General features: G+C 39.5%; 1 protein-coding gene across 1 annotated transcript in view; it reads left to right on the plus strand.

The window, feature by feature from the left end:
- The window catches only part of CNTNAP5 (contactin associated protein family member 5), a 297,657-nt gene that overhangs the window by 256,486 nt on the left and 14,365 nt on the right, over positions 1–26,806 (plus strand). The window contains exons 20-22 of the mRNA XM_064451280.1: positions 14,044–14,174; positions 16,047–16,131; positions 25,715–25,933. Coding sequence (XP_064307350.1) covers positions 14,044–14,174; positions 16,047–16,131; positions 25,715–25,933 — 435 coding nt within the window. The remainder of the gene's footprint in view (positions 1–14,043; positions 14,175–16,046; positions 16,132–25,714; positions 25,934–26,806) is intronic.

Genomic DNA, 26,806 nt, shown 5'->3' on the forward strand with positions numbered 1-26,806 from the left:
CGATAGGGGCTTTGCAATAGTTTACCTCCTGGTTATGTCATGCAGCTAGCATTCGGGCTGGCATGGGATGAGTATCCAAATCCCCAGGAGGGGCAGCTGGGTCAGTATCAGCCTGGACCCGTCTCCCTTAAGTGAAGTCACAGGAGGGTGGTGGGACTATGGAGGAAACTGTCTTTCCTCTCCTGCTCAGTCCCAGTTTTCCATCTCTGATTTGCTCTGAAAGGCAAGTGTTTATGATTTTCAGATATATGAATATTCCAGTGCATAGCTCCAGGGTGGCATAGGTTAGCCCCTGCTGAGGTAAAACCTTGGAATCTGCTTCTCAGTTACACTTGGGTCTCTTGATGCCACTCAGGCAATTGAAAATAGCCTTAAAGTGAATGAAAATGTAATATCCATTTAAATCACCTTTACTGCTGCCACAGTAGTGTAAAATGACCTTAGAAACATGAGTCAATTGACTTTTATTGATGAAATACAACCATAAGCAAGCTATAATTGTGAAGTTCTGGAAGCAGGGAGTCTAATGGTGGTTGGGGAAGGGGTTGGGATCAGAACACCAGGATCTCTTGTAGCAGCTCAGCAGGAGCAGAGATAAGCCTTGTATTTTGGCAGCTGCACAATCTGCAGATCTCTGCTTTTGTTCAGTCAGAGGCAGAGACTCTCAGTACTTCTAGAAATTAGGTGGAGCAGCTCTCAGCACACTCAGGCAATTTGAACAATTGTACTTTTCTCAGATCTGTACTTCTATTTACTCACTTGTGAAATGAAGATAATAGTAGTTTAGAGGGTTGGTGAGATGTCAGGCTCCAAAATTCTGGACTATAAAATGTAGCACTGTATGCAAAAGTTATTAAGAGAACTAGTTGACCTTGGTTAGCTCTGAAAGTGTCTTTCAGGGTTACTCTGTGCATGCTCTGTGTCGTTCTTTCAGGACAATCATTTCAGCATGTATATTCTCTACCCTTTGTCCCAAATGTAATAATTTTTTACACCTTCTATCCTCTTATTTTTTAGTCTTGTTGGAATTGAAATTATTCCAGTTAAAATAATATTCAGATACGTTACTCTTTCTTCCTCCAAGAGGTTTATGCTTGCCATAAAGTTACTGGACTATGAATAACAATGTCCTTTGTAGCATTAAAAATGACGGTGATTTCTTCTCCCTTATTGGCTCATTTTCAAGGAATCTTGCTGAGTCTGGCAGTGTATAGTAGGACCTAAGCAGGTCCTTACTGGATAACTTATTGGTTAAATAAAGGTTAGGCTCCTATCGAAATGGGAACGGGCCTTCTCACTTAAGAGGTGAGCGGTAATATTCTTTGCCATAATCCCAAAACCCTTTCCACTTGTTAAGCAACTATATTGGAAGAGTCTATGTATACCCTAATACTTCACCTTTTGTAAGTATTTTTCAAGGCACTACTCATGTATCCTGTTATTCCTCTTTTCTATTATCCACAAAATAAGTAGGGAAATTATTAGTTAACAAAAGTGACAAAGAGAATAACGTTTCTGGTAATTCAGACTTTCTATGTTAAACACCTAACATAAAAGAAGTGAAAGTGTCTGCAAGGCTTACCATAGTTAGACTATATTAAAAGAGGTTTGTATGAAAGTGAACTCGTATAGGCAGCTATGGTCTAATCCAGTCAGGTGTGAAATGTTTCCTGTAAAATCAGTTGGTTTCACTAAAATTAATTAATAATCACATTTAACCCCAGGTCACTGCGTACCATCATCAGTCTGTAAAGAAGGTCCTATTATTAGAAGATAGAGTACGTATTGACTGAGACACTAGAATTGTGGTAGTAAAGTGTTTGATTTAGAATTACCCAACAGGCCAATGTCAGGTGGGAAAGGAAATAAAATCTCCTCATGCCCACTCATGGCTTCACCCACCCAGATCAATGCTGCCCACACAGAAAGTCCTTCCAGTGCTTGGAGCCTCAGAGGGCAGGTAGCTCATGAAGGAGGTAAAGTTATGACAGATGATGGGTACCACTATATATCAATGTAGAAGCTACAATTCCAGGCCTATACAGGTGATCTCCTTCTATAAAATGAGATGCTCAGTAGTGCCTAGCAGCTAATGTTTCTAGAAACAGTTCCCACCCAAAGAACTTGTCTGTATCATAATCTTGTTCTTATCTCTGATCAATTGGCTCATGTCCTGGCAGCTTATGGGTAAATTTTTGAAAGCTCTGTTTTTAAAGACGACTTAGAGATTCTTTCTGCCATTACTTAATTCTTATGCTTCTAAATCATACATGTGCCTTTGAAAATTGCATGCGATAACTTAGCATTGTCCTCTCCTCCCCAGTCTTACATATTGTACCCATGGATTTTTGAATTACACATATATATAGATGTGTATGTACTGTATGTAGAAGGGTATGTATACATGTATATAGATGGGTGTGTACGTAAAGCTCACATAGTCACAGTGGTTCCACATCCAAAAGATTAGCAGTGCTTAATAATTGGCAGTGTGTTTTTAATATCAGTGCTCATTACAAAGCTACAGAAAAAGGGTAAATGTTTCTAGCCTTTTCAGTGTGTCAGTCCACAGAAATTATTCACATCATGGGAAGCTACTGCCAAGAAAAAAAATAGTTTTTTCTTTCCCAGGCTAAATTTTCACTGTAAATTTTTACGTTTACATGATTTCACCAAGTTACCAGTACCTTGGTATTATTATCTTTGCCTTGATCCCTAAAGACAATAATGGATGGGGGAGAAAAATGTTAAGAAAGAAACTGTTAGTGCTTCTCCTTTCTCCATTCTTCCTTCCCCCCCTGCAAGTAATCAAATGTGATATGAAGAAGTATATTGTCTAGAAAATGTTTTTCCAGGTCCTTAATTCTCAGTGTTGTTGGCTTTCTCCACGGAAACAAGGTTTCCTGATCTAAAAAACAGAAGATAGCCAGGATCAAAGAAGAGATAGAATCTCAAACTATCCCAGAGTGATTGAAAATGTATCTGTATTTATTATCTGATCTCATAAGAAACTAAACAATCTGAGTCCTTTTTTTTTTTTTCTACCTATTGCCATCACAGTGAGCTTTGTTCTCAATTTCTTTTGCAAAGCAAAACTCTGAAATTGCATAGAAAAGGTTAAAGACAAAGGAAAAAGCACAGTTAAGAACAAAAGTACAAATGAAAACAACTTGACTAATTCTTCTGTTAGGTGTCTGATACTCAGAATATAGCAGCAGGACCTAGATCAACTCCACTGCCCTGTCCTGTAAGGTCTTGAGATCAGCTGATATTTGAAGTAAATAGGAAAAGAAACCAAAACCTGTAAAAGAGGTGAGCTAAATTAACCCTCTGACAAAAAGTAGCAAATGTCATCAGTGAGATTTTCTTTTTCTTTTTAATAAACTAGAAATCTACTGTAATCTCCTTCTGTCTCTAAGTCAGAAGCAGCCTTTCTGTTGAAGGCATGTAAATTCTCCTTACAGTTTTTGTCTTGCAAGTCTGTTCAGCTGCACCTCCAACAACTTTTCTCAAGCAAAACCAAAGCTTTTGTCATTCAGTGGTAAAGAAAGGCAAAAAATCTAGTCTTTGAGGCAAAGAATCTTTGGATTCTGTTCATGCTGTCGGTTCTGGAGTTCAGTGGGGCAAAGCTAAAATAAGTAGGGTAAGTAAGACTTACTGAAGCACTGGGGTGGGTTTGGGGGGTGATTTTGTTGCTTCTTTTACTTTGCCTTATGGGGTGTAGTTTTGGGATGTGGGTACCACAGGATATAGATAAAGTGCTGCAGAAAGGCCCTCTGGGCTACCCTATTGCTAGTGCAATTGTTTTTTCTTTTGAGAACACCTTCTGGCTTACAGACTTTCATCACCCATTGAACAACCTGCACAATTTAGGTGACTGAAATGGAAAATGGTGCTGAGGTTCAGGTACAGTTATTTTTAACAGATCAGGAGCAGGAAAGTGAGTCGTGTTGGGAAGTGTGGGAGACAGCTTTCTTGAGGAGACTAGTTTTCAAGCAACTGCCTGTGAGTGAGAATTTTCCCAGTCTAGCTCTGGTTCACAGCCATTAAATGATTTCATATGGCAGATAGGACTATATATCTTCTAAATATAATTTCAAGCAATTGTTGTAGTTGGCCCTGAAATCTTATGTTATTAAATGAGTGAGGGGCCAGTGAGAGTTTGACTGGGAATCGTGACTGTAAAGAAAATTTTGCCCACTTGCCTGTAAATGGGAGGCCGACTGTGGCACCAGGAGTACAAAGTGCTGGGATGGCAGAAGATCTCCCAATTAGTTTCTTTGCGTAAACAGATAAAGTCCTGTGGTTAGAAACATCTCTGGTCCCTTGGATGATTCTCTGTTGTAAGCACTACTCTTCACAGAAAATAGTAATGCTCATTAGAGTTTTCAGTTCAAATCCAGCGCTATAAATATCTTTAAGAGAAGAGGTGAACTTGGTGCCTAAATCCAATTTTTCGTTTGTTTCTTTTAGCACATGGCACTCAATCTCTAAGTGTGCAAAACTAACTTAAAGAGAGAAGCAGCCACAACATTCAGCCAAGGACTCTGGCAGATTTCTCTATCTGCTTTCCAAAAGGAGGGAAATGAAAGATCTGTCTCATTAGCTGAATTCATGGACATGTTTGTACTCATGAAGATCATTTTGCTGTGCTGAAGGGTCAAGAGATGTTCTGGAGACCCACAAGGGAAAAGCAAGGGAGCTGTAATTGGATTACATTGAGCAGGAAAGGCTGAGCATGCAGTTAATAATTGATCTGTGCTCTGCATATATACAGACTGACTTTGAACTTACTGGTATCTGGCATAAAAACCCAGACCACTGGCTGCAGATAATCAGCTAGGAAGGGAACATACATTCCCATTTGCTTGGAGGAGGTGTTCATCTCCTAGAAGACTTAAGTTCCTAGCTTGCATTTTGCAGCTGAAAAGTCATTTTTATTATTGGATTTCTGTGGAGCTGTCCTGGAAGGGGTGAGCAGGAAGGACAGAAGGTCACAAGCTCCTATGTTTAAATGGATGCTGCAGATGTATATATACTCTTCAATAATTCTGAAATTAGGGTCTTTTCCAAACCTATTTTACCAAGACCTTTAGCCCTGAGGACTGATAGTAGTTGTTTTTCTGTTGTTCTTAAATTGTGAATTATCTGTGTTGTGGATGTAGAGAGCTGTGCAGTGAAAGCTGTAGTCCATCAGAACCACTGGCTCAAGTGCTGCCTTGGAAGAGTCAGCCTTGGTCAAAGCAAACCTCCTTCTCTGTCTTGCTTGTAATATCCCTATTAGCATGTTAATTTTCCCTGTAACATATCAGTTATGCTGGCTGTATAATGAAAAGATGACTTCATCCTTCTTGCCTGATGAAATTGGATGTTTATATCTTAGTCTTTGTGAGACTGGCCTTCAGGAATCCCAGGTCGAGACCAGGGAAAGTCTGGAGCAAGAAGGATGTATACTTGGTGGAAAAGGATCGGATCAGGGAATGCTTAGAGCAAACTGTGCATATATAAATCCATGAGCTGAGAGAGCTAGCAGATGTCATTGCAAGGCTACTCAAGAAGCAGTGGACACAAACTGAAACACATGAGGTTTCATCTGAACATCAAGAAGCTCTTTTTTATTGTGAGGGTAACTGAGCACTGACATGTCTTTCTTGGAGAACTGTGGAGTCTCCATGCTTGGAGATACTCAGAAGCCATCTGGACATGGCACTGGGCAACCAGTTTAAGTGTCCCTGCTTGAGCGGGGTGGGGTTGGACAACATGACCTCCAGAGGTCCCTTCCAACCTCAGATGTTCTATGATTCTGTGAAAGATTGCAGAAGTATACATTTGAAGGTACCTTAGTGGAAGTATATTTGCGTAAGCACGTATTTTGCTACGGAAAAATCATCACAATGCTACAATTATATGGTTCCTGTACTAGGATTGTTACTAAGTAAATGTTTCTTCTTTTCTCTAATTTTCTCCATTGGATGACTTAAGAACATGAGTCAGTTCTTTGTATGCCAATGGTTGTGGCTTGTTATGAAGCTTGAATATTTCCCTTGAGAGTTTGCTATAATCAGGAGAAAGTCACTGATTAAAGGATACAGCTTCTCTGGTCATAGAGGCTGGCGTAACCTGTGAAACAGGCAGTGCTTAGATGGACTTACTGGTCAGAGGAGCAGGACATTTACCAGAGATTTGTGACCAGCCAAGCAGTGTCTATAGAGCCTATAGTGTCTATAGAGCTCAACACAAACAACGATCATTAACCTTAGAAATCCATTAATCCACAAAGTTCTGTGCTGTCTTATTAATTAAGAATGAAAATGAGGTTTGAGAAGAAAGACATATGATTATTTTTCTCTAGTTTGATTGAAAAGATTATTGCTCGCTCTCCTGCTCCACAGACATCATGTTGTGTTCAAATTGATTGTTTCTTTTTTTCTGTTCAGACTATCTTTTTCCATGTTCTCATTGCTGAACATTATGGTTATTTGTTAGGTCAGCATGAAACAAGTCCATGCTTGAACAGGTATCTGTACAGCCAAAAGTGAAACAGGAATGGTTGAAAGATATTAGGAAAAGAATGGAAAGTATGAACCAGGATCTTGATGAGGACAGGTTAGTATGAATTCCTCAGGGTATCACAACAGAGGATCTCAGTCTCTTTTGCCTGCAAGCTGTTCACACAGAGTTAGTGATGATGTATAATTTGCAAAGCCAGGTTGAACTTTTGGAATAAAAATCATAGGATGATACCTTTTATTTCATTCACTGGGTAAAGAATAAAAGCGCTTCCTGCCAGCCTGGGTGCTATGCTAGTCTTAAATGAAAAGTATAGTGTGAGATGAAAGCCTGGCAAGATTCTTCTAATACAAAGGTGAGTAAAACATAGGGCCTACTGAATATCTGACCATGAGAAGACTAATGGCATCCAGTGTGTGCTTAAAGACAGGAGAGAGATCTGAGCATCAGATCCAATAGTACCATACAGAGCTTTTGTTAATGAAGGTCTTAAAGTGACTTTTAAAATTCCAAAGAATGTGTAGAAAAGGAATGGGTTAAAATTTACCAGAATACATCTCACCATCAGAAAGCAGGTAATTTTAGGGAGATTTAACTGCCTGTGATGACCTCAGCTCTTTCCTTCATCTTTACCTTCAGTCACCTTCAGGGAAAAAAAAAAAATTAATGTAGCATCACTTTGTAAAAGAAACAGCAACCAGTTCCTTCACCAAAAAAAAGTATGTAGGAATGGAGACATAATGATAACGACTAATGGTATTTTTTTAAATTGCTGCTCACCCAGAGGTTTCATGTCATTTTCCAAAGGATGTTAACATTCGTCTATTCCACTGTGACAAAAAGAAGGAAGACAATTTGTCAGCAGTCATCAAGATGCTAGATCCCAAATTGTGGCAGTGCCCTGTCCATCTCCTCCAGGGTACATAAATACACCTCTGTGTATGCTTACCCATGAGCTAAACTGGAGAGACAGTGTTTACTATTATCCCACATCCATGGGTTAGCCCTGTTCCCATTTTAGGCCCAGCCCACGGACATGGGCTGTTTTGTTTAGACAAGCATTCCCCATAAAATCACTGGAATAAGCTCTGTTTAAGCCACTCAGTATGTGCATGATGAGCTCTATGACTGTGGTCCTCTGGGTCAACTTCTAGGCTTGCAGTATTTTCTAGCTTTGGAGCAAGAAGCATCTGCCAGTTCCTTTTGAATTGCTGGTCAGCCTGTGTTAAGCCAACTGGTGGCTGGTGGGAATGAAGGTTAAATACATTTGTCAGTCACATAAGGGAACTAGCTACATTTGTTGATGTTTAAGTGACATTCTTAACCTAGCTCCAGCTGCCTAGGGGGCTGCAAAGTGAAGTGAGGTTGTGGGCCTCCAGGTAGGCTTCTTTAGGGGCTTTTGGGGGTGCATTTTTTCCCTAAATTGGAGAAATGCTATGTGAAAGTGTTTTGGTTTTTTAATATAAGGTAGCCTGAATATGATCTTTAAGTCCTGAATATCTCAAGCATTGAGTGAGAGGCATTCAAATAAGCACCTATTTTTTTCATTCCCATGAGAGATTACAAAAAATTGGGAGGTGGTTTGTTTTGTATTGTTTTAACCCTATGAAACAGCGTCATCTAAACAAATGCAGTAGCTGAGTAATGATCTCAGCAACATGTTCAACAGTTTCACCTCTTTGTTTTCTCCATGCAAAACAAATAGCAAGTTATCTCCCAAAAATGTGCAAGTACCTTCTTAGTTAAACGCCGCTGGACGCTGAAGAGATGGGCCCTATTCTTTTGAATCACCAGCGGCACTTCCACTGAAGAGTAAATTTACTGAGTAAATATCCCTGGGGAGAAGCTGCTAATTAAGGAGCAGGTTTCTTAGCCAGCTGCTCCTAACTGAGGAAACAGTGGATCGGTTTTAAATATCTAGGCTATGAAGAGGGACATTGTCACTCTGAAGTTGCCAGAGAGATATTTTATGGTTAAGATGACTGAAAACTGTCCCGCGCTGTTCTGCAGTCAGGAATGAACAAACGTTTCCACCTTACAAGCTGCAAAAGTCTTTCTGGAGTATTTTTTTTTTTTTTAATAATAGCAACACCAATAGCTTCACTAATATGTTCCAGCCTTTGTTTAATTGGTGCCTTCCTTAATTATTTTCTTTTTCAGCTAGTCAGATGAGGGCTGAGGGTGGATGCACTGGTGTAGTTAACATCTCACATCTGACAAGGATGACTGCTGGTCTGAGACAGCTGTAAGAGGTTCTGTTGGCCCTAAACTCCTTTTTTTCTGGGTGCTTCTGGGGCAATGGAACATGCAGGGGTAGTCCAAAGGTCTTTTCCTAATGCTGTTTTTCATTATTTTATACACACACATTTCTCCAAAATCAGAGTTGTCAGCTGCCCTGATTTAAATTATTTTTCCTGATGTTACGTGATGGTGATAAAGTTGTAAATTTTACATGTGCCACCCACGTGTGCTCCCTGAACTAACCTCAGCTTCTCCAAACGGTGTGAGATGCCTTGCCAGCTGCTCCAGCCAGTTTAAGTCATTAAAAAGTGCTATTGACGTTGGTGGAGATGTTGGCTTCAATCTGGGTTCAATTAAAACCAGTTTCTGTAAATGAAGGTCCTGCAGAGAAGTCTTAGATTCCAAGAGCATGTCATTCCCTTCCTCGCTGTTTGGTTCTTTGATTAAAAGACACAAGACCTGTGGTCCTGGTGACATGTGTGACAAGAATCTTGCTTATAAATGACTGATTTATAGACCAAATTCCTGGTATCTGGTTTTTTGTTTTCTGCAGATCTACTTTAACCTTTTTGCCAGATATCTTGCATGGGGTGAGATCTTTCAAGCCAGGAAGCTTTTTCTTGTACTAGAACACTCTCTGTAACATTTTCTTATGCTCCCTTTTCCAGCTGATAATTTAAAAATTACTGTCTGATTTTCAGCACAAGATTTGGTAGTCCAGAAAGAATGTAAAGTTAGTGGGCATAGGTCACAAAGCCACCAGATGTTTCTGACATTCCACTCAAGACACATGCATGCTGTAAACACATGCAAAAGAAAGACAACTCTCGTGTTGACATGTTCAGTCGGAAAACGTTTTGGACATCATGGCCAAGGTATTTCTTCACACTGTGCAGCTTGGGAATATTTTTTTCTTCTTCAGGCTGAACACTTTGAAATCTCTAACCAGTTTAATGTCCTTATTACCACTAGACTTAAGAGCTACTACTATATCTTTCTTGTCCTCAGCAAAAAAGATAGAAGTAGTTTGAAGGCACAATGCTATTCCTGTACCTGCCTGGAGGTTAGCGATGCTAATACTGATCATTAGTGTACTGCTAGGAAGTACTAACCCAGGTCTCCACCACCACTGAAAGAGTGTTCTTGGAGCCTTTTGTTTCAAAAAAGTCACCCCCAACCTTGTCACCAGCATGGGGTGGCAGAAATGCTGCCCTTTGGTCTCTATTTCCCAGAACTTCCTTCTGTACAAAGGGACCTCCAGGAATCCTGTTAAAATGGCTCTGTAGCTCTCTGATATCAGCAGAGACATGTCATTCAGCCCTTCAGTCATGGATTATACTACTGCAGATTATAGATTGAAGACCACACTAATGTGTAGTAAGCCAGCTTTGATACTGGTAGTGGTCTTATTGCAGTAGCATGGCAGCCCACATGGACTCATTTCCTCCAGAAGAGGCAAAAAGAGGTCATGCTGCACTCTGTAATACTGTGGCTAAACTATGCCTGCTCCCCTCTTGGCCTGTTCCGGAGCTGGCATAGCACATCTCCATGCTGATCTGCAGTCTGCAGAATTTGAAGGTTAAAGGGATGACTATAATAATCAAGTGTGAACTTACTCTTACCTAACACTGCTGGGCTAATATGCCCAGTAAAATTTTCCAGCCCAAGGCCAAAAACATGATACCTCTTTCTTTTCTTCCCTCCCCCTTTTATGGACTTAATAGAAATTGCCTCCAGCAATTCCACATACATTAGAAAAGGAAGAAAACATAACAGGCAGTGCATTGTTTGAGCATTATGGCACTCCAGGTGTGCATGCTCAAACACAGGGAGCTGAAAAGAGGATGACAGGCATGACCGCAACAAGACTACCAGAAATTACACTGCTCATGATTAGTGTGAATCCCTATTGTGAGGCAAAAATGATGCAAAAAAAAAAAAAAAAAAAAAAAAGAGAGAATAGAAAATAGGGAGAATAGAGCTGGTTTATGCACAGATTTTTATTTGCAGTTAGTGACACTGGGCTGATGTGATGGAGGTCAGTGGACCAGATAATCAAAACTCAGAGGAAAAAAAAAATTCTTAATAATAATTCTAATTAATAATCAATTTATTTTGCCTGTCAAGTAGTAAAATGGTAGTGTAATCTGCCAGACAAATTATGCTGTACTCTGAAAACAGAAGCAGCTTTGGTTCTGAATACAAGCCAAAATCAGCTTTCAGCTACACTGATGTAAATTCCAAAACACCTCTGGAGAGATGAGTCTGTGTACTTCTGGTTTATATTAACGCAAATTTGACCCCAGGTGAAATGCCAGCTTGAATTAAATGGTTTTGAAGAGCAGCCATCCAAAAAAAGTTGCCACTGGAATTCAAAGCAATTTGATAAAATAAGATGTACTTCACTGTTCTCTTTAAATGATACAAGTAAAATTGTACCACTATAGAAAGTAAGATCTGTTCTTAATGGATGTCAAGAACTTCTTCCATTGTCTCCTACCAAATGGAACAGATGGTTTCTGGTTTAAAATCAGTGCTTCTCTGATGAAGTCAATGGGTAAATCCCTGTTTGCAGCAGCTCAGAGCCTAGATAGTTTGCATATCTCACTGTCTGTCTTTGAACACAAACGTGCTGGTTGCTATATTGATCACCTGAATATAGTAGTACCATTTATACTTTACATACTGATGTGTTCAAAGCATTCAAAAAGAATAGAGAATTTTTTTCACATTTACAAACTAAGCGACTAGTACAAGGTCACAGACCACATCTAGGCCCTGTTCCTTTTGTTGCATTACGTCCCTTTTAAAGGCTCCAGGTAAGAGGCAGCCTATAAAGTACTACTGGGGTGTGATTTTCAGTTTGGACCAATCTGTTACACTCTCACATCTAAGTCTCAGTTTATTCTGTGCGGTCATCTCAGCTGTGGTGTGCAGGGGCAGGCAACCTTTCAATTTTTTATTCACTCTCCCACTGCCCTAACAAGCAAGTCTGAGGAATGTCCCTTCCTTGCACTTGATTTTGGGGTTGGTTTTTTTCCACATCTTTCTAGAGTAAAGTGATTGTAAGATGCTTATACTGTTATTCCCTGTTGATGCATCTTTCATTCAGTACTAGAAAATGGGATTGTGATTTAAGTTTGGACCTTTCAGTGTAACATTAATGGTGGTAGACAGTAGCTCCTTGTTCTGGCTATGCAATGAGGGGATGTGAGCTTTGCAGCATGATTCGGGACAGCTGAATCAGGACTTATAATATCACACTGAATAATTTAGCAGTTGTTAGCTGACCTTGTTCTCTTCACAAATTCCCCTCTAACATCCATGACTATGTGTGAGAAAGTAAATGCCTTTTATCTCCTCTTTTTTATTTTTACTTTAAAAGCTCACCTGATCCAGCAGCCCACTCAATCAGCTAAAAAGCCTTCATCCTAGTAGTTCGTTCTCATTTTCCCTCTCATTTTTAGAAGCTTTGTTTCTATCCTCCAAAGCTCAGAGAGCAGCAGTGCCCATCTGGGATATACTGAATGTTACAAAGTGCAGCTCTTAGGAGCGTGAGCAGCCAAACATCCTGGTGAGGGAAAGGGAGGAGGGATGATCTTAACTGGAATGACTACCAACTTCACTGTGAGTTGTGAAGAGGTGGCAATATTCCCCCTCTGTGGGAAATTTATACATTGTTTTAAGCTCTTCATGAAGTGGTTTTGCAGTAGCATGTAGGACAACAGAGCTGGCCTTCTTGAGGGAGAACTTGGAAGGCTGAATGGAGCAGGTATGTCCACATGATGTAGTGAAGGAGAACTGCCCCATGTCCTCTCTTGCTAACTCTCGACCTGCAAGCAGTTTTGCAGCATTAATACAGCTGAGTATAGGAGACAAGCAGGGCTGCTCATTCACCTCATTAAACAGTCAGACTGATTCTGGGGTCAGAGGTGTCTCTTAATAACGTTGCAGTGCACCACGCATATGCAGCAGCTCATGCAGATGTACTGTGGGCTTCTCTGACATGGCGCTGCATCACGGTGTACATGCAAGCGTTGCCTCTGCAAACACTGAAACTGGTCCTCAAGCTAAAACAGTGTGAACACATCCTTCAGTAACAAACAGTCAGTCAGTCCCTATCGTTCAGCATAGGTGAAGGTTGCCTGTAGCCTTCTGCAAAATCCAGTGATACTTGGAATAGTTTGAACTTGTGCTAACAGACGCACTGAAATAGAAGGAAGTAGGAGGGTATTTTTGTGATGATTTTCAGAATATGGAATAAATGAAGGACCCTTTGCTCGGGGTTTTGGGGATGTCAGCATTCGTTTTCTCCTTGGAGACAATAACAAAGTAGCCCCAGAAAATCTTTTTAACTCTATGGTACCACTCTTGTTCCATGTATTTTGATTGCTGATGCATAAAAAGAGCTCAAAAATTTCAGAGAATTTTTTTCTCCCTGCTATTTAATTCCAAGAAAAGTAATCTTGAAAGGTTTTTATCGGAACAGGTCCTTTTCCATTTAAATTATATATATGTGTGTGTATATATGGTTTTTTTCTCCCTGTAGTCATTTGCAGAAGGATTAAAATTCATATTGGATTCCTTTTCTTGTGCATTTTAATTTGTTGTAGTACTGTTATTTACCAGAATTCATAATGCTTTTTTTGATACAAAGATTGAAAGAGATGTTTGGCATTCATTTTTATAAGAATTATATTTCTTTCTTCAAGTACATTAGAACACCAAAGAAAAAATACTTTTTTCTGCACAATCATTTACAATATATCTCTTCTTGTGTTTCATATAAATTATAATGAGCCTGGACCTTTAAGTGTTTGAAATTAAGTTATAATTCTCGCAGTTGTCACTGTCTTCTGTGTTGTCTGTTACATCCTAATGAAAAGAAATAGTAAAATCCACCAATATTTGTTTAATAGAACAGTGCAAGACCTGCATGCCCTCTGGTGGAAGGGATCCTTAACAGACTAATGTAGATCAGATTTTGTGGCAGTGCTAAATGTTTGACCTGCAAACAGACACTCTCTCCTTTGATATACTTAGTTACTCAATTAAGTTATGTTTCTCCAGTTTGTTAGCTAGTAGGAAGTAAAACTCTTACAATGCATTATTTTTTTCACACTTTTCATTAGAGTTTGAACTCTTTCATTTCTCTTTAACCTCTTTCTTGACTTTTAACCTTGTTACTCCACTGTAATAAAAAGAAAATTAGTTATATGTTGTGTAAAAACATTGAACAGTATCTCATTATTGACAAAGGTTTTATATGTAGAATTTTTCTCTGCTTTTAAGGAAGTTTGCAGGTCCGATACAAGCTGAGTAAGGATGGGCTCCTCATTTTCACCATTGACTCTGGAAATTTTGCCAACCGAGAGCTGCACCATGTGAAGATTAATAGAGAAGGTAGAGAACTTGTCATTCAGGTATGTCATGGCTTATGCTGAGTGTTAAATAGTACTTCATGCCACAAACAGACCCACTGATTTCTATGCCTGATTGCCAGCAGGAGGCACAGGTGCAACTAAAGCTGGTCCAGCAGCAGAACAGCCCTGTAGATTAGACCAAAGCACTATCCAGACCCTGCTTCAAGGAGTGCCCAATCATCGTGTTTGCCATTGAGTGATCCTTCCCTTGTCTCTGACAATCTGTGGATTAGTGTCATGGTTTAACCCCAGCTGGCAACCAAGCACCACACAGATGTTTGCTCACTTCCCCCACAATGGGATGGGGGAGAGAATCAGAAGAGTAAAAGTAAGGCAACTCATGGGTTGAGATAAAGACAGTTTAACAGGTAAAGCAAAAGCCTCATGCACAAGCAAAGCAAAACAATGAATTTATTCACTACTTCCCATGGGCAGGCAAGTGTTCAACCATCTCCAGGAAAGCAGGGCTCCATCACGTGTAACGGTTACTTAGGAAGACAAATGTCATCACTCTGAACGTCCCCCCTTTCCTTTTTCCCTCAGCTTTGTTTGCTAAGCATTACATCATATGGTATGGAATATCCCTTTGGTCAGTTGGGGTCAGCTGTCCTGGCTGTGCCCCCTCCAAACAACTTGTGCACCCCCAGCCTGCTCACTGGTGGGGTGGGATGAGAGGCAGAAAAGGCCTTCGCCCTGTGGAAGCACTGTTAAGGAGTAACTAAAACATCCCAAAATTATCAATACTATTTTAGTGCAAGTCCAAAACACAGACCCATACTAGCTACTCTGAAGAAAACTAACTCTCTCCCAGCCAAAACCAGCACAATTAGGAAACACCTTTGGCCAGAAGTTCATCTGGACCATTGGAGTGGTTCTGGGGCCTAGGGTTGTCTGTGTGACCTGTAGTCCCAGAGGAAATACACAGTATGAATCATTAAAAATCTGCCAAAGGGAGAAAAACAGCTGAGGAATGAGTACTTGTGAATATAATTTCGTTTAGGGTATATGCCCCAAGGGAGAATGTGACCCCAGCAGCCTTTTCCTCTCACAGGAAAGGAAAAGCTGTGCATGATGATGCCCTGTCCCTTTGCTAGAAGCAAGCCATGCTGAGTGTGACAACCTCATAAGAGATGAGAACTCTCCTCTGCCTTGTTTCCCTGCATTTCCTTTTTTTCCAAGGCAGGGAGAAGATGACCATCTTACTGCTCCTTCTGCGGCTGATTATAGCAGTTCATATTACAAAGCAAGTTGTCTAGATATGGGCAGCAGTCATTTAACAGGGAAGGGTGGTAGAGTCTACAGAGAAGCCATGTGTTGAGGAACAGAATGAGGAGACAGAAACACAGGGAGTGTCACAGTTTTACTTTGCTCTACAGTTTCCATGTCTGGGTGGTAAAATGATAACACAGCACACACCGAGAGTGGGTAGGCCTGCTTATCTAGGAAGGAGGCTTATGCTAAAAGCCAGGGTTTTCCTCAAGTACCAGTATTCTATTGTCTGCTGCGCTGTGGTTTTCTTCTATGCAGAACTAATTCTTCACAATACATTTCCAGAGAGGCCTCCTTTGAGTGTATTCTGAAGCGACTAGACATGGATTTTGGGAAGCAGGGGGATTTCAGTGTCAAACATTTTAAGCTTTTCTGAGGGAGAAATTTCTTCAAAGCCTTTTATATGACTATTCTGGTGTACCTTTCAGCTTCTTATGCTAAAATCAAAGCACATTCACTTTGCTATCTTTAGAAACTGAATCACGCTTGGGGGCAGAATTAACTGATTTGCAGCTGAGAGCATTCCCAGAAGTCTGCAGTACAGAGGGATCTAGGGATGTCTACATGCTGCTGTAATGAACTAATTTTACTGACCTCTTCCAGGTTGATCAAGTTCTCAAACTCAAACACAACTTTTCTGAGATTGATTTTAAGGCCATCAAATCACTCACCTTGGGCAAGGTCACAGGTAGGTTCTACTAAAAATATTCCTGACTCATTAGTTGTTATAGAGCTGGAGTTAACCTGTGCTGTGTGTTGAGTTTTTAATAGGGTTCAGGTTTTGTTTGGCTGGTGTAGCTGTAAGAGTTGGCCTGAACATTCCAGTACTCCTATTTGTATATCTCATCAACGCAAAAAATGTGGGAGCTTTACTTGTTTGCACTGATAGCAATATTAACTTCTCCAATTGCTCCCTCCAGTAAAGTGATTCATATTGCCTGTGTGGCTGCACAAGGTGGCATCTTAGTCTAATGATGGCATCTTAGCCTAATGATGTCATCTTGCTGACTACAGCTTGCTTCTCTCAAGCCATCTCTGTTTCCTAATGTTAAAAAGAGTAGTACTGTAAGCCTTCATCCTCTCTACCCTTTTTCACTCCCAGTCCTTTTCTCTTTGAATTCTGCAAGGAATATTTATATTACATATAGCACTGAGGCCACAATTCTACATGCTCTGTGCATGGACCGTCTTGATCTTTACCCCTCTGCACTACAAAGCCATTACAAGACCAGGAAAACTCTGCCTGAAATTCAGAAAGTAGAACTCGTCTATTTTGTAGTAGGTTATATTACTTTATTTAAGTCTTACTTGTTTCCAGTAAGATTCTAAATGCTTCCTTGGTTATAGACATTTTAGTCCTTTGTTAGAATCGGACATCTGTATCAAGCCTGATATCTGTTTAACTATTAGAATTTTATATGTTTTATTAATAGCACCCAAGGCCTGTGGGACTGGTAGCTAGACAGAAACTGAAGACATCCTCTAGTGCCTACTTTGCAATATGATTTATAATGGTGTTAGTGCATTCTGTGTAATGTTTTACTAAGTAGATAAGGGCAAGAACTGATTTTCCCCCTAATTGTATTTAATATTTGATCAGAATGCAGCAAACTTCCAAGCTGTTGTGGACAGGTTTGGGGACATGACACTTTTCAGTTCAAGTCAGAGCTAGGCTAAAAATATCATTTTGTCAACAGTCAGCTGTAGTGCTGAAAATCTAAAAGAATATTGCTCATCATGATCTGTACCTAAAGCTCCAGCTATAGATACCAAATCAATAAATCAAGGCTTTTCTAACCAGCAAGATGGAACATAGCCTAAAGATGTTCAAACCTGTAGCCAGCAAGCTGACAAGATGCAGCTCAGCATCATGGAGACAAACCAGATTTAGTCACAAAAGTGTGATTAACTTTATAGGTACAAGGTGGCTGAGAAGCCAAAAAGCCCAGATGTATCTCCAGAGGTCTGGCATTCAGTTCCACTGAACACCACAGACTTGTCTCCAGACAGCTTTTAATGGATATATCCTTCTGATATTTCTCTCTTGCCCCAAAGTTTATTGGGATTTTGTTTTAATTATAGTAATAATAATAGCAATAGTTCATATTTTGTAATGAAACTAAAGCCATAAACTTGGCCATCCACATGGTGGGAGATACTATTGCTGTACCAGGAATCACACAATGTGTCCCAGCAAGTCGCTTTAATTCCAGCCTAATCCTAATTCTGGTTTCTTCTTCATATGTTAAGTGAATTTTCACAAACTTTTTCTTCTATGTCAGGATTTCATTTTCCAGGTTTTATCCCACAGCTGTAGCTGTGCTGAGTAAAGTCCTTGTGCCCTCACAAAATCACAAATCCCTCTGAGTCTTCTCCTCTGCAGGATGAACAGTCCCAGCCCTATCAAGCCTTTCCTCATATGAAGGATGCTCCTGCTGGCAATGCCCTTCCCAAAGCAACCATGGATGCCAGGATATTGTTGGTTGCCTTTGCTGCAAGGACACATTTTTGGCTCATGGGCAGCTCGTTGTCCACCAGGACCCTGGTGTCTTTCTCTGCAAAGCTGCTTTCCAGCTTGTCAGCCCCAAGCAGGGTGGGTGGATGGGGTTATTCCTAACCCAAGTGCAGATCTTTGTATTTCCTTTGTTGGACTTCATGAAGTTCCTGTTTTCCCATTTCTCCAGCTTGTCAATGTCCCTTTGAATGATGGCACAACTACCTGGTCTGCCAACTGCTCTTTCCAATCTTGTGTCGTCTCCAAACTTACTCAGGTTGCACACAGTCCCATGCTGGCAAAAATCCCTACTGCTACAAAGTCAAGAGTATTGCCTTGTGTCAAGAGGAGAGCTGGACCTTGTCATTTTAGGAATGTGGAACTTACATAAATATATCCATTCATCATTTATAGTATTACATCGGTAAAATGTCAACGATAGGTTTGTTTTTTAAATGATGGCTCACCAGAAGGTGAATACTAGTGACCAAAACCAATATCCTTCAAGTTCTTCCTTGTCATTGTTCATTCCCTCAGCAAAGCATTAACTTCCAGAGGCATGTTATTCTTCGAAGTAGACCTAGACTTCCTGTAGTGTCTGTTTTGGATGCCACTGGGATTTAGGGTCCTAAAGATATTTATTAGCAACATTTAAGCGTCCACTGAAATAGGACCACACAAAACCCCTCTGTTCTGCGTGTCCTACACATTCATGCTATACTCTTCTGAAAATTTGTCTCTCTTCTTTCCTGTCACACCACTGCTTGTTTGCTTGCTCTAACAGCCTGATCCTGGCTGCTCAACCAGATGGTTATCCACCTTCTTTATCGACTCCACCATCCATTCCCCACTGGCCGAGAAATCTGAAAAAGAGCTTCCAGCATGACATCATAAAAGCTTGAAACCTCTTCCTCAACAGATTTTCTTATGATAACCATTTTAGCACAGCTGGAACATTTGAAAACTGCACTTTTATACAATGACCAGTTTGTAAATAATAGTGCTTTCCCCCCTTCTACTCCCCCAGCCCCGTTACACCTCCTTTAGTCAAAAGCAACTTAAACTCTGATATTTTTTTCTGCTTTTCAAATCTGCTATATTTTTCAATGGCTACCCTACACCCAGCTCTGAATTCCAGGAAAAAACCCTCCGTTTAAGGCAGAGGAGGCTCACCTGGAATTCAAAATATAGGGACACTGACTCTGCCACAGACTGCTTGAATGACCTTGGGCAAGCCATTTATGTGCAAATATAAAGGTAAGCGGGCATTTTATTCCCACTGGAACCAGTCTGAGCTTTACTATCTCTGTTCTTTATCAGTAAAGCATGGATAATAGAACATCCCTACATCAGAGGGGTGCTAGGAGGATAAAAGCATTAAAGGCTGTGAGCTGTTCAGATTCACAGTAATGGGGCCATATAGCTGCCTTAGAAATATCAATCTAAATATAAGTGTGGCTTAGAAGACAAGGGAGTAAAAAGAAGCAGCATTCAAGCATCCAACAGACGTTCGTTGAATTCATCCTCACGGTATCCAAGAGCAATAGAAAAATATTATCTTGTAGTTTGTTGTCATTTTTACTTCACAGATATAGAGGTAAGATACAAAAGGACCTATCCAAAGATCATCAGTATCAATGGGAGTTTTTCCATGGACTTTAATGAGTACTGGATTGAGGCCCCAAGTGGGTCATACGGTTTATGGCAAAGTCTCAGTGAAATCTTAGCCAGAGTCCCAGTTCATTTACTTTAAGTACTCCTTGCAGAGCTCATACTGCTGTATTTAACCACATGAGCTCTATTGGCAATCTGACCTAACTGTGAAGCTGGATCCACTTTGAACAAGGGATTGAACTCCATGACCTTCAGAGGTGTCTTTCAACTTAAATTAATCTGTAATTCTCTGATCTCAGAGAAACATTTGCATACATTCAGGTCTTGTCTAAAAAAAAGCTGCTATCCCAATAGAAAATACAATTTATTTTTGGGGGGGGTTGACCTTAATGAATCTTTGAAAACTTCTTACTGTGCCCCAACATGTCTAAATCTTCCATCATTATAGTCCCTGGAAAAATAATCGCTGATGCAAAAAAACAAATCTCATCGCCTGCATATTTGCTTCTGAGCAGTTTAATATAGTAGCTGTGCAGTGATGCCAGAGTGAAAGGGTAGCATTGAAAGGGATTCAACAGTGCTCTGAAGAAAAAGGTTGCAAAGATTTCTTTAGCACTTATTAACGTTGACCTAATTTATTTATGTCTTCAAAGTGTTGAAGTAGCAGATCTTTCCCATACTGGCAATGTAAAGAACTGTTTAGTCTAGCACATAATCATGATATCTTTTATCTGTAAAACCTGAGCTAAAACACACTCAAGTTGTAGGATTCTTTCTACTGAATCATTCAGCTTTGATATAAAGTGTACCTAGAAGAAAGTTTATCTGGAAAGTAATTCTATTAAAAACATTATGTAGGTGCAGTACAGTTTTTATGATTTCTACAATAGCTTTTCTTATTAAAAGTTCACAAGGAGAAAATGGAATCTATACACTGGTGAGATCACAGAGCACTTCATCCAGGAGTGATATTATATTGGGGGACATGATAATTGAATAATTAAATCAGAAGGGGTAAGTTGGCATTAACTCTGAGATACAAAAGCTTCCCTAAAAAAGCATGTCCTTTTAAAGAGTTTTTATGGAAAAGTCTTAAGTTCATTTTTTCGGTGGAAAGTCATTCTTTTTTTAAGCTCACAAGATCACAGTTTCCTTGAGAAATTTAAAGTCACAATCTTGGAATATCGTGCTCTAGCATTTTAAACAATACAGCAATAGCTGCAAGAGATATTGGCTGGACCCTTCTGGTCACTATAAAGCTCTTTACTGCAGAGTCTTCTTGCCCTAAATACCTGTTTCTTAGAGGGACCATACCCAGGAAAATGATCTCTTGGGTGCATTATAAGGCACCTTTAAAAGTCATTGTTTTTCCTCTGGGGAGCCTAGTAAAGGATTAAGGAAAATGGAAATGACTGCTTAGGACAAAAGTGGAGAGGTATTTGGGACAAAGATGGCAGCAGTTAAAATAAGCATAAAATGGCTATCTCGGGCACTTCAAGCAATCCAAGGTCTAAGCCAATAATGCCATCATGTCTCTATCAAAAAGAGACCAAATCCAGACTTCATCCCCAGCAATATCATGTACCATATGATCATAAGACCATGCTTAAACCCCTTTTTTCTTGATGATAATACTGCCTAAATTATTGTCCAAGGTCATCTACTTCTATCCAGAATTTTTTTTTGTTCTGAATTCTTGCTACTTGAGTTGATTTTAACTGTCTGCTGAGAAAATCATGTGTTCCTTTGCACATTGTCTCTCCATCTTCTAGAATATTTTCTTCTTTTCATAAATTTTGTTTTGAGCCCATTCAAAATCACATAAGACTGGCTGCATTGTGACAGATTAGGATTCAAATGTCAAAAACTGGCGTGAAAAATGTTTCACATTTTAAGTCCAAGCAGTACTTCATTTTTGATGGCAAACTGTCTTTAAGAAAACATACAAAATGCATGTCTGAAATTACCTCTGCTAAGCCTAATGAAACAAAAATTCTCAAATGTTCCACTTGGCACAAAATATTCAATTGCCGGCAAGAAAATCCTGGTCTGTTCTGCTCTTTCCTGGGAAAACGTGTGAGAAAAAGTACTTTTGCTTTGCTCTTGCTGTCCCTTGATTTTTCAGAAGTGGCTCAGAGGTGCATTGAATGCCTGGAGCCTGTCTCCTTTTCAAACTCATCCTCTCTTAAGCAAGAGCCAAACTGGTTGAGCTCAATGGTTCTAACGAGGAAAAATTTGTGTTGTTCACTCCACTGCCTTTATGGCAGGCTCACACCATTAAATTAGCTTATTCCAAATAAACCTTTTTCTGAGTTCCAGCCTAATCCGAGATATGCTTTCTGCCCTTTATTAATTAATGGTTAGTATCAGCAATGTTTAGTGAGGTTGTTGAAGGACAAAGCAGCTTATTTTTTGAGGTAACTACACAGTACCTGCTAGTCAACTCTTCTGAGACAGGTGCAATGTGGAGACTGCAAGAGACTTTTACTTCAAGGTCATGGGCTCAAATTTAGTGACAATTTCCAAGAAGTAATCTTGCCAGTGCTGTTCAGCAGCTTGGCAAAATGAGGTGATGGATACACTTTAACTCCCTCAAAAATCATCTTTCTATTTCTCAGACTAAAAAAAAAGGACAACCAGTGTTTCCCATACAGAGTAAATTACCCTTTGTGTTTCTACCAGAGATTCACTAAGATTAATTAATTAATAAGGGCATAGACATTTAAAACAGTCTATGTCTGCTCTCACTGACATTAAAAATAAATTTCAATTAAGGAAACCCATGATGGGCCTTCCTGAATGTAAGTGAGCATACAAGTAAACTGGGGCTCAGATTTAAGTTTCTGAGTGACATGAAATTAATGTTTATAAAGAAAGAACAAAAAGATACTGGATAACATTTATGGTCCCATTTTCCACAGTGACATCTTTAGAAAGAAGGTCTTTTGAGCCACTCTCCCTTCATGCAAATAACTTTTGATTTCTCTTTGATTCCAGTTACCTGTCATATTAGTAGTTGTTTACTATGTCAATTTGCTGATACATTGCTGAGCAGCTTAATGCTTGGTCTGGCAGAATTCTATTTATGACGAAAATTAACTCCCCATTAGTGAGATATTAAGACTTAAAATTGCTTTATTTATTTAAGATCCTAAACCAAGCGTGCTGTATATGGCAGAGGTGCACAAAGAAGCAGCAGGGGAACAGGATGTCTGTTTTGGTGAATAGGAATGAATCAGCAGATAAATTATGTTGATACAGTCAATAAAGTTTAAAAAATACAAATACATGTTAGACTTAATCCTCATTATCACAGAAAGCCATTGCAAGTACATGGAAAACAGGAAAGCAAAATGGACACAAAACTTACTGAGCTGTGACATTGCAGACAGCTTCCAGGGAACAGCTAGAGGACCCAGCAAAAGGCCAGACCAACTTATGCACCGCTCAGCAGACAAAGCTTAAAAATTCCTAAAAATATGGGTAAACTTAAGTTGTGGGGAATGAACAGTTAAATTACTCAAAAGCCAAAAGCAATTGCCTTCTCACCCACCATGTAGAAATCATCCAGTATAGCTCAGTCTCCAGTACCAAGAACAGAAATGCAATGCTAAAATGTCAGAAGAGCAAACCAAGCCAGCAGCAGCAATGCAGTGTGATTTTCCAGGCTAGCCAAATGCATAGAAAGATTCACAGCATAACCAGGTCAGAGGAAGGCCATTGATGTTCCATATGACCTTGCTTCAGCACAGCCCTTGGAACTTCAGCAAGCTGCTTCTCTTACTGAGCACCATGTCATGTAATCAAAATATCTTTTGGAAAAACATTTTAGCATGATTTAAAGACTTCAGGTGACAGAGTGGCCTTTAATAAGCCTTTCATAGATGTAACCATGTCATAGTCACAGATTTACATTATGCACTCAAGAATTCAGAGGGCAGCACAACTGAGGACAGTTCACACCCAAGTTGTGCAGGTTTCTTGTTGAGAACAGTGAAAGCCCCGCTTTCTGAAAGACATAAGGTATGTACCTAAAGCCATATAATAAAGCAAAAAGTATCTGAGCACATGGGTTTTTTACCAGAGGACTCTGGGGTTGTTTTTGGTTTGTTCTTTGATTTCTTTTTTTCAAATTTCAAGGCCTTCAACAACAAATCTCCTGGTTCTCATTCATGCAAAGCTTACTTTGGCAAAAGACTCCTGGAATTGGCCCATTTGACTTTCTAAAAAAGCCTTCAAAAGTACTGTATCTTAGACTTTTCAAACCACTGTACCATGAAAAAGGAATTCATTATTTCTTAGGCTTTACCTTTTGCACATTGGGGCAGAACAGAGCAATTTAGATGTCTAAAAGATACAAACAAATCCACCTTTTGTGTCAGAGCTAAGAAAACAAGAAAGGCTGAGAGTAGGAACGTTTACAAAGGTTTTTATAAATTCAACAAAGATGGCAAATAGCATAAATCAGTCTTTTAGTTTTATATAAGCCTTCTTGCAGAAACTTGGAAACAATTCTTTGTCTGTTTTATAATACCCGTGACAAAACCTCATTTAAAAACCTGAATGCAGCCAATTCCTACTTTGAGAAGAGCAGATGTGAACCTCTGTAAGGCTACAGTTTTGCCAGTGGCAAAGCCTCGCTGTTTCCCTTCCCATCTCTCTTTCTTGCAGCTATTCACAGCCCAGAGGCTGTCCCCATGACAGCTCTGCAGACTGAGCAGCTCTCCTGTAAGACCCCTTGGAGAGCAAGCTCACACCGTACCTTGCTTTGCTGAGAAGCAGCCAAACTCTTCCACGTTATACTTCCATGAAGACATTCAAACATAATTAGAAATCCTTCTTGGCTTATTCCTTCTGACCACGTGACATAACAGTCACAGATATTGAGCAGTAAAATAATGTGTGATTTGGGCTAGATTTTGAGATTTCTCTGTATTTTCTTATATGTAAAAGAAGTTTCTGTAATTCAGGTATCAATGTTATAAGAGAAGGGCTACTTTTTTTTGTAAATCCTTTTGGCTGAAAGCTTGTAAAATCATTGTATTTGAATGGTAGTGGAAAACTTGGACTTTATTTTAAAGTTTAACATCTTACTCTTTCAAGCTTTGAAAATAAACTTGAAAAGCTGGGAATCCTTATTTTCCAATGTCATTGGAAGTATTTCCAAAACTTTTAATGGTAGAAGTTTCTTTTCATTAGCAGGTAATTTTTAAGACTTTGAATAAGTTCTGGTACTCTATATGTGTGCATTTGTGGTTTTTTTTCATGTTTGATTGACCTAGATATAAGGCGCATCATGTTACAGACGTCTGAGCAGTATTGAATTTCAATTTCTGGAAAGTAAATAAATGAGAGCTTGGAGGAAACAGAAGATGGCTTCGCTGTCCTTCACTGACTTTCCCAAACAATTTTTGATATTACAATATTTGGAACTAAATAAAATCCACTTATCTTTGAATTAGCTTTCTCTCTGTGAAATTTAAATGAACACAGACCAACAGGTAAATTAATGGTGCTATCTCATCTTCAGGCTGGAAAAGAGCATGGAGATACTGGGTTTGGTTTTGATGTAGTCAAAAAGAGGTATAGTTTGCTTTTTATTTTATTCATGGACTGGGGCTAGCAGAGTGAGGGCCTGGCTCATAAGTAGAAGGATTCCTAGGAACTCTGATTATAAAAATGTAGTAAAATGATTAGGTGCATCAGAAAAGTTAGTTGAAAAATAAACCCTTGAAGAAGGGTGGAAGCCTATATTAGCAAGCCATTCAGTATTAGGCCACATGAAACATTGTATAATAGAAAATAGAGGGCGGGCTCCTTTATTAAAAGAGTGGAGGAGGTAGAATGCCTTGAAGATATGGTCCATATCTGTGAAACTCATGTTGTTAACAAATGCAGAAAAAAATCAGAGCATCATTCCCAGGGTTCTGTGATATTCAGTGTTTCTATTTTTACTGTTTATTGTTATTATTGTTATTGCCATGGTTAGCATCTATGATGTGTTAAATATTGTCCAGACAGTAAAGAAAATGGATGAGGAAAGAAGCACAATGTAGGCTTTTATGTCCAAGCCAACTTGATTCAATATAAGTAAAAGGATTTATTTTTTTTAATGCCTTCCTAAAACAGATAATGCCTGGCGTGTTTTTCTGTTGTACTGCAGATAGTTTGTCACTGGACCCTGAAATCTCAAAGGCAAATGCCCATGGTTTCACTGGCTGCCTGTCCTCTGTTCAGTACAACCACATTGCTCCCCTGAAAGTTGCCTTACGCCATCCCAGCATTGCTCCTGTGACTGTCAAAGGCTCTTTGACTGAATCCAGCTGCGTGTCCATAATGGAAGCTGATGTGAACACAGTAACCTCAATATATTCCTCATCAGGTTTGTGTCACCGAAGGGGAATGGGGTATTTAAAGGATGCTGTAGAGTGAGGTTTCCTTTCTTTTTGCTGTAATGCAATTATGATAGTTTAAATATTGGAACTGGGAAGTTGCCTTTTCTCTCAGAATTAAGAGTGTTGAAGATGAGCATTACAATTAGCCAAGGCCCTTTTAAAAGTCATTGTACTAAAACAAAGGTTCCAGACTAAGTTCCTGGATTACCTAAAACATGCCTAGAACAAACAAAAAATTCCCAAAGCTATCATGGAAACAGCATTGGAAATGTGGTTATGCACTTGATTTGCCATTGCTGTCCACTCTAGATAGTTCCAGTGCTGCAGATCTCAATAAATGTTACACAGATTCCATATCCCAGGGGTGATGAAGCAATAGGAGTCATATAAAAAAATTTAATTTTTTCCTACAAGTGGAACAGAAATGAACAAAACCTCCTTGTGCAAACCCCTCGACATGTGTGTGACTTCCATTGAATGCTTGTACTTTATTCTCTCAAGCTAAAGAGGAGCACTACTTGAGCAGTACCAGTAAGATGATCCCAACAGTTTGTTTATCTTTTGCAATCCTGAAACTGTCCTCTGGGAATCTTAAGTATTTTGCAAATGTGAATTTGTATGCAGAGAAGGAAACTCAGCAGCTGGAAGTGTCACCAGGAACAGGGGCAATCAAGTTGCTGCTTTAGTCACCAGTGGATGTGGCAGAATTCTTAATGACCAGAAAGGGGTACAAATTAAGGGCTATTTTTTGCCCCTTAACCAATGAAGCCACTTTTTTTCTGATAACTAATAAAACTCTTTCATAGATCATAATATGATTCCTTTGGCATTTGTACTTGCATCAAATCCCCATTTCCTGC

Source organism: Phalacrocorax carbo, chromosome 5 (genome assembly GCF_963921805.1).
Source record: "Phalacrocorax carbo chromosome 5, bPhaCar2.1, whole genome shotgun sequence".
Lineage (NCBI taxonomy): Eukaryota > Metazoa > Chordata > Aves > Suliformes > Phalacrocoracidae > Phalacrocorax > Phalacrocorax carbo.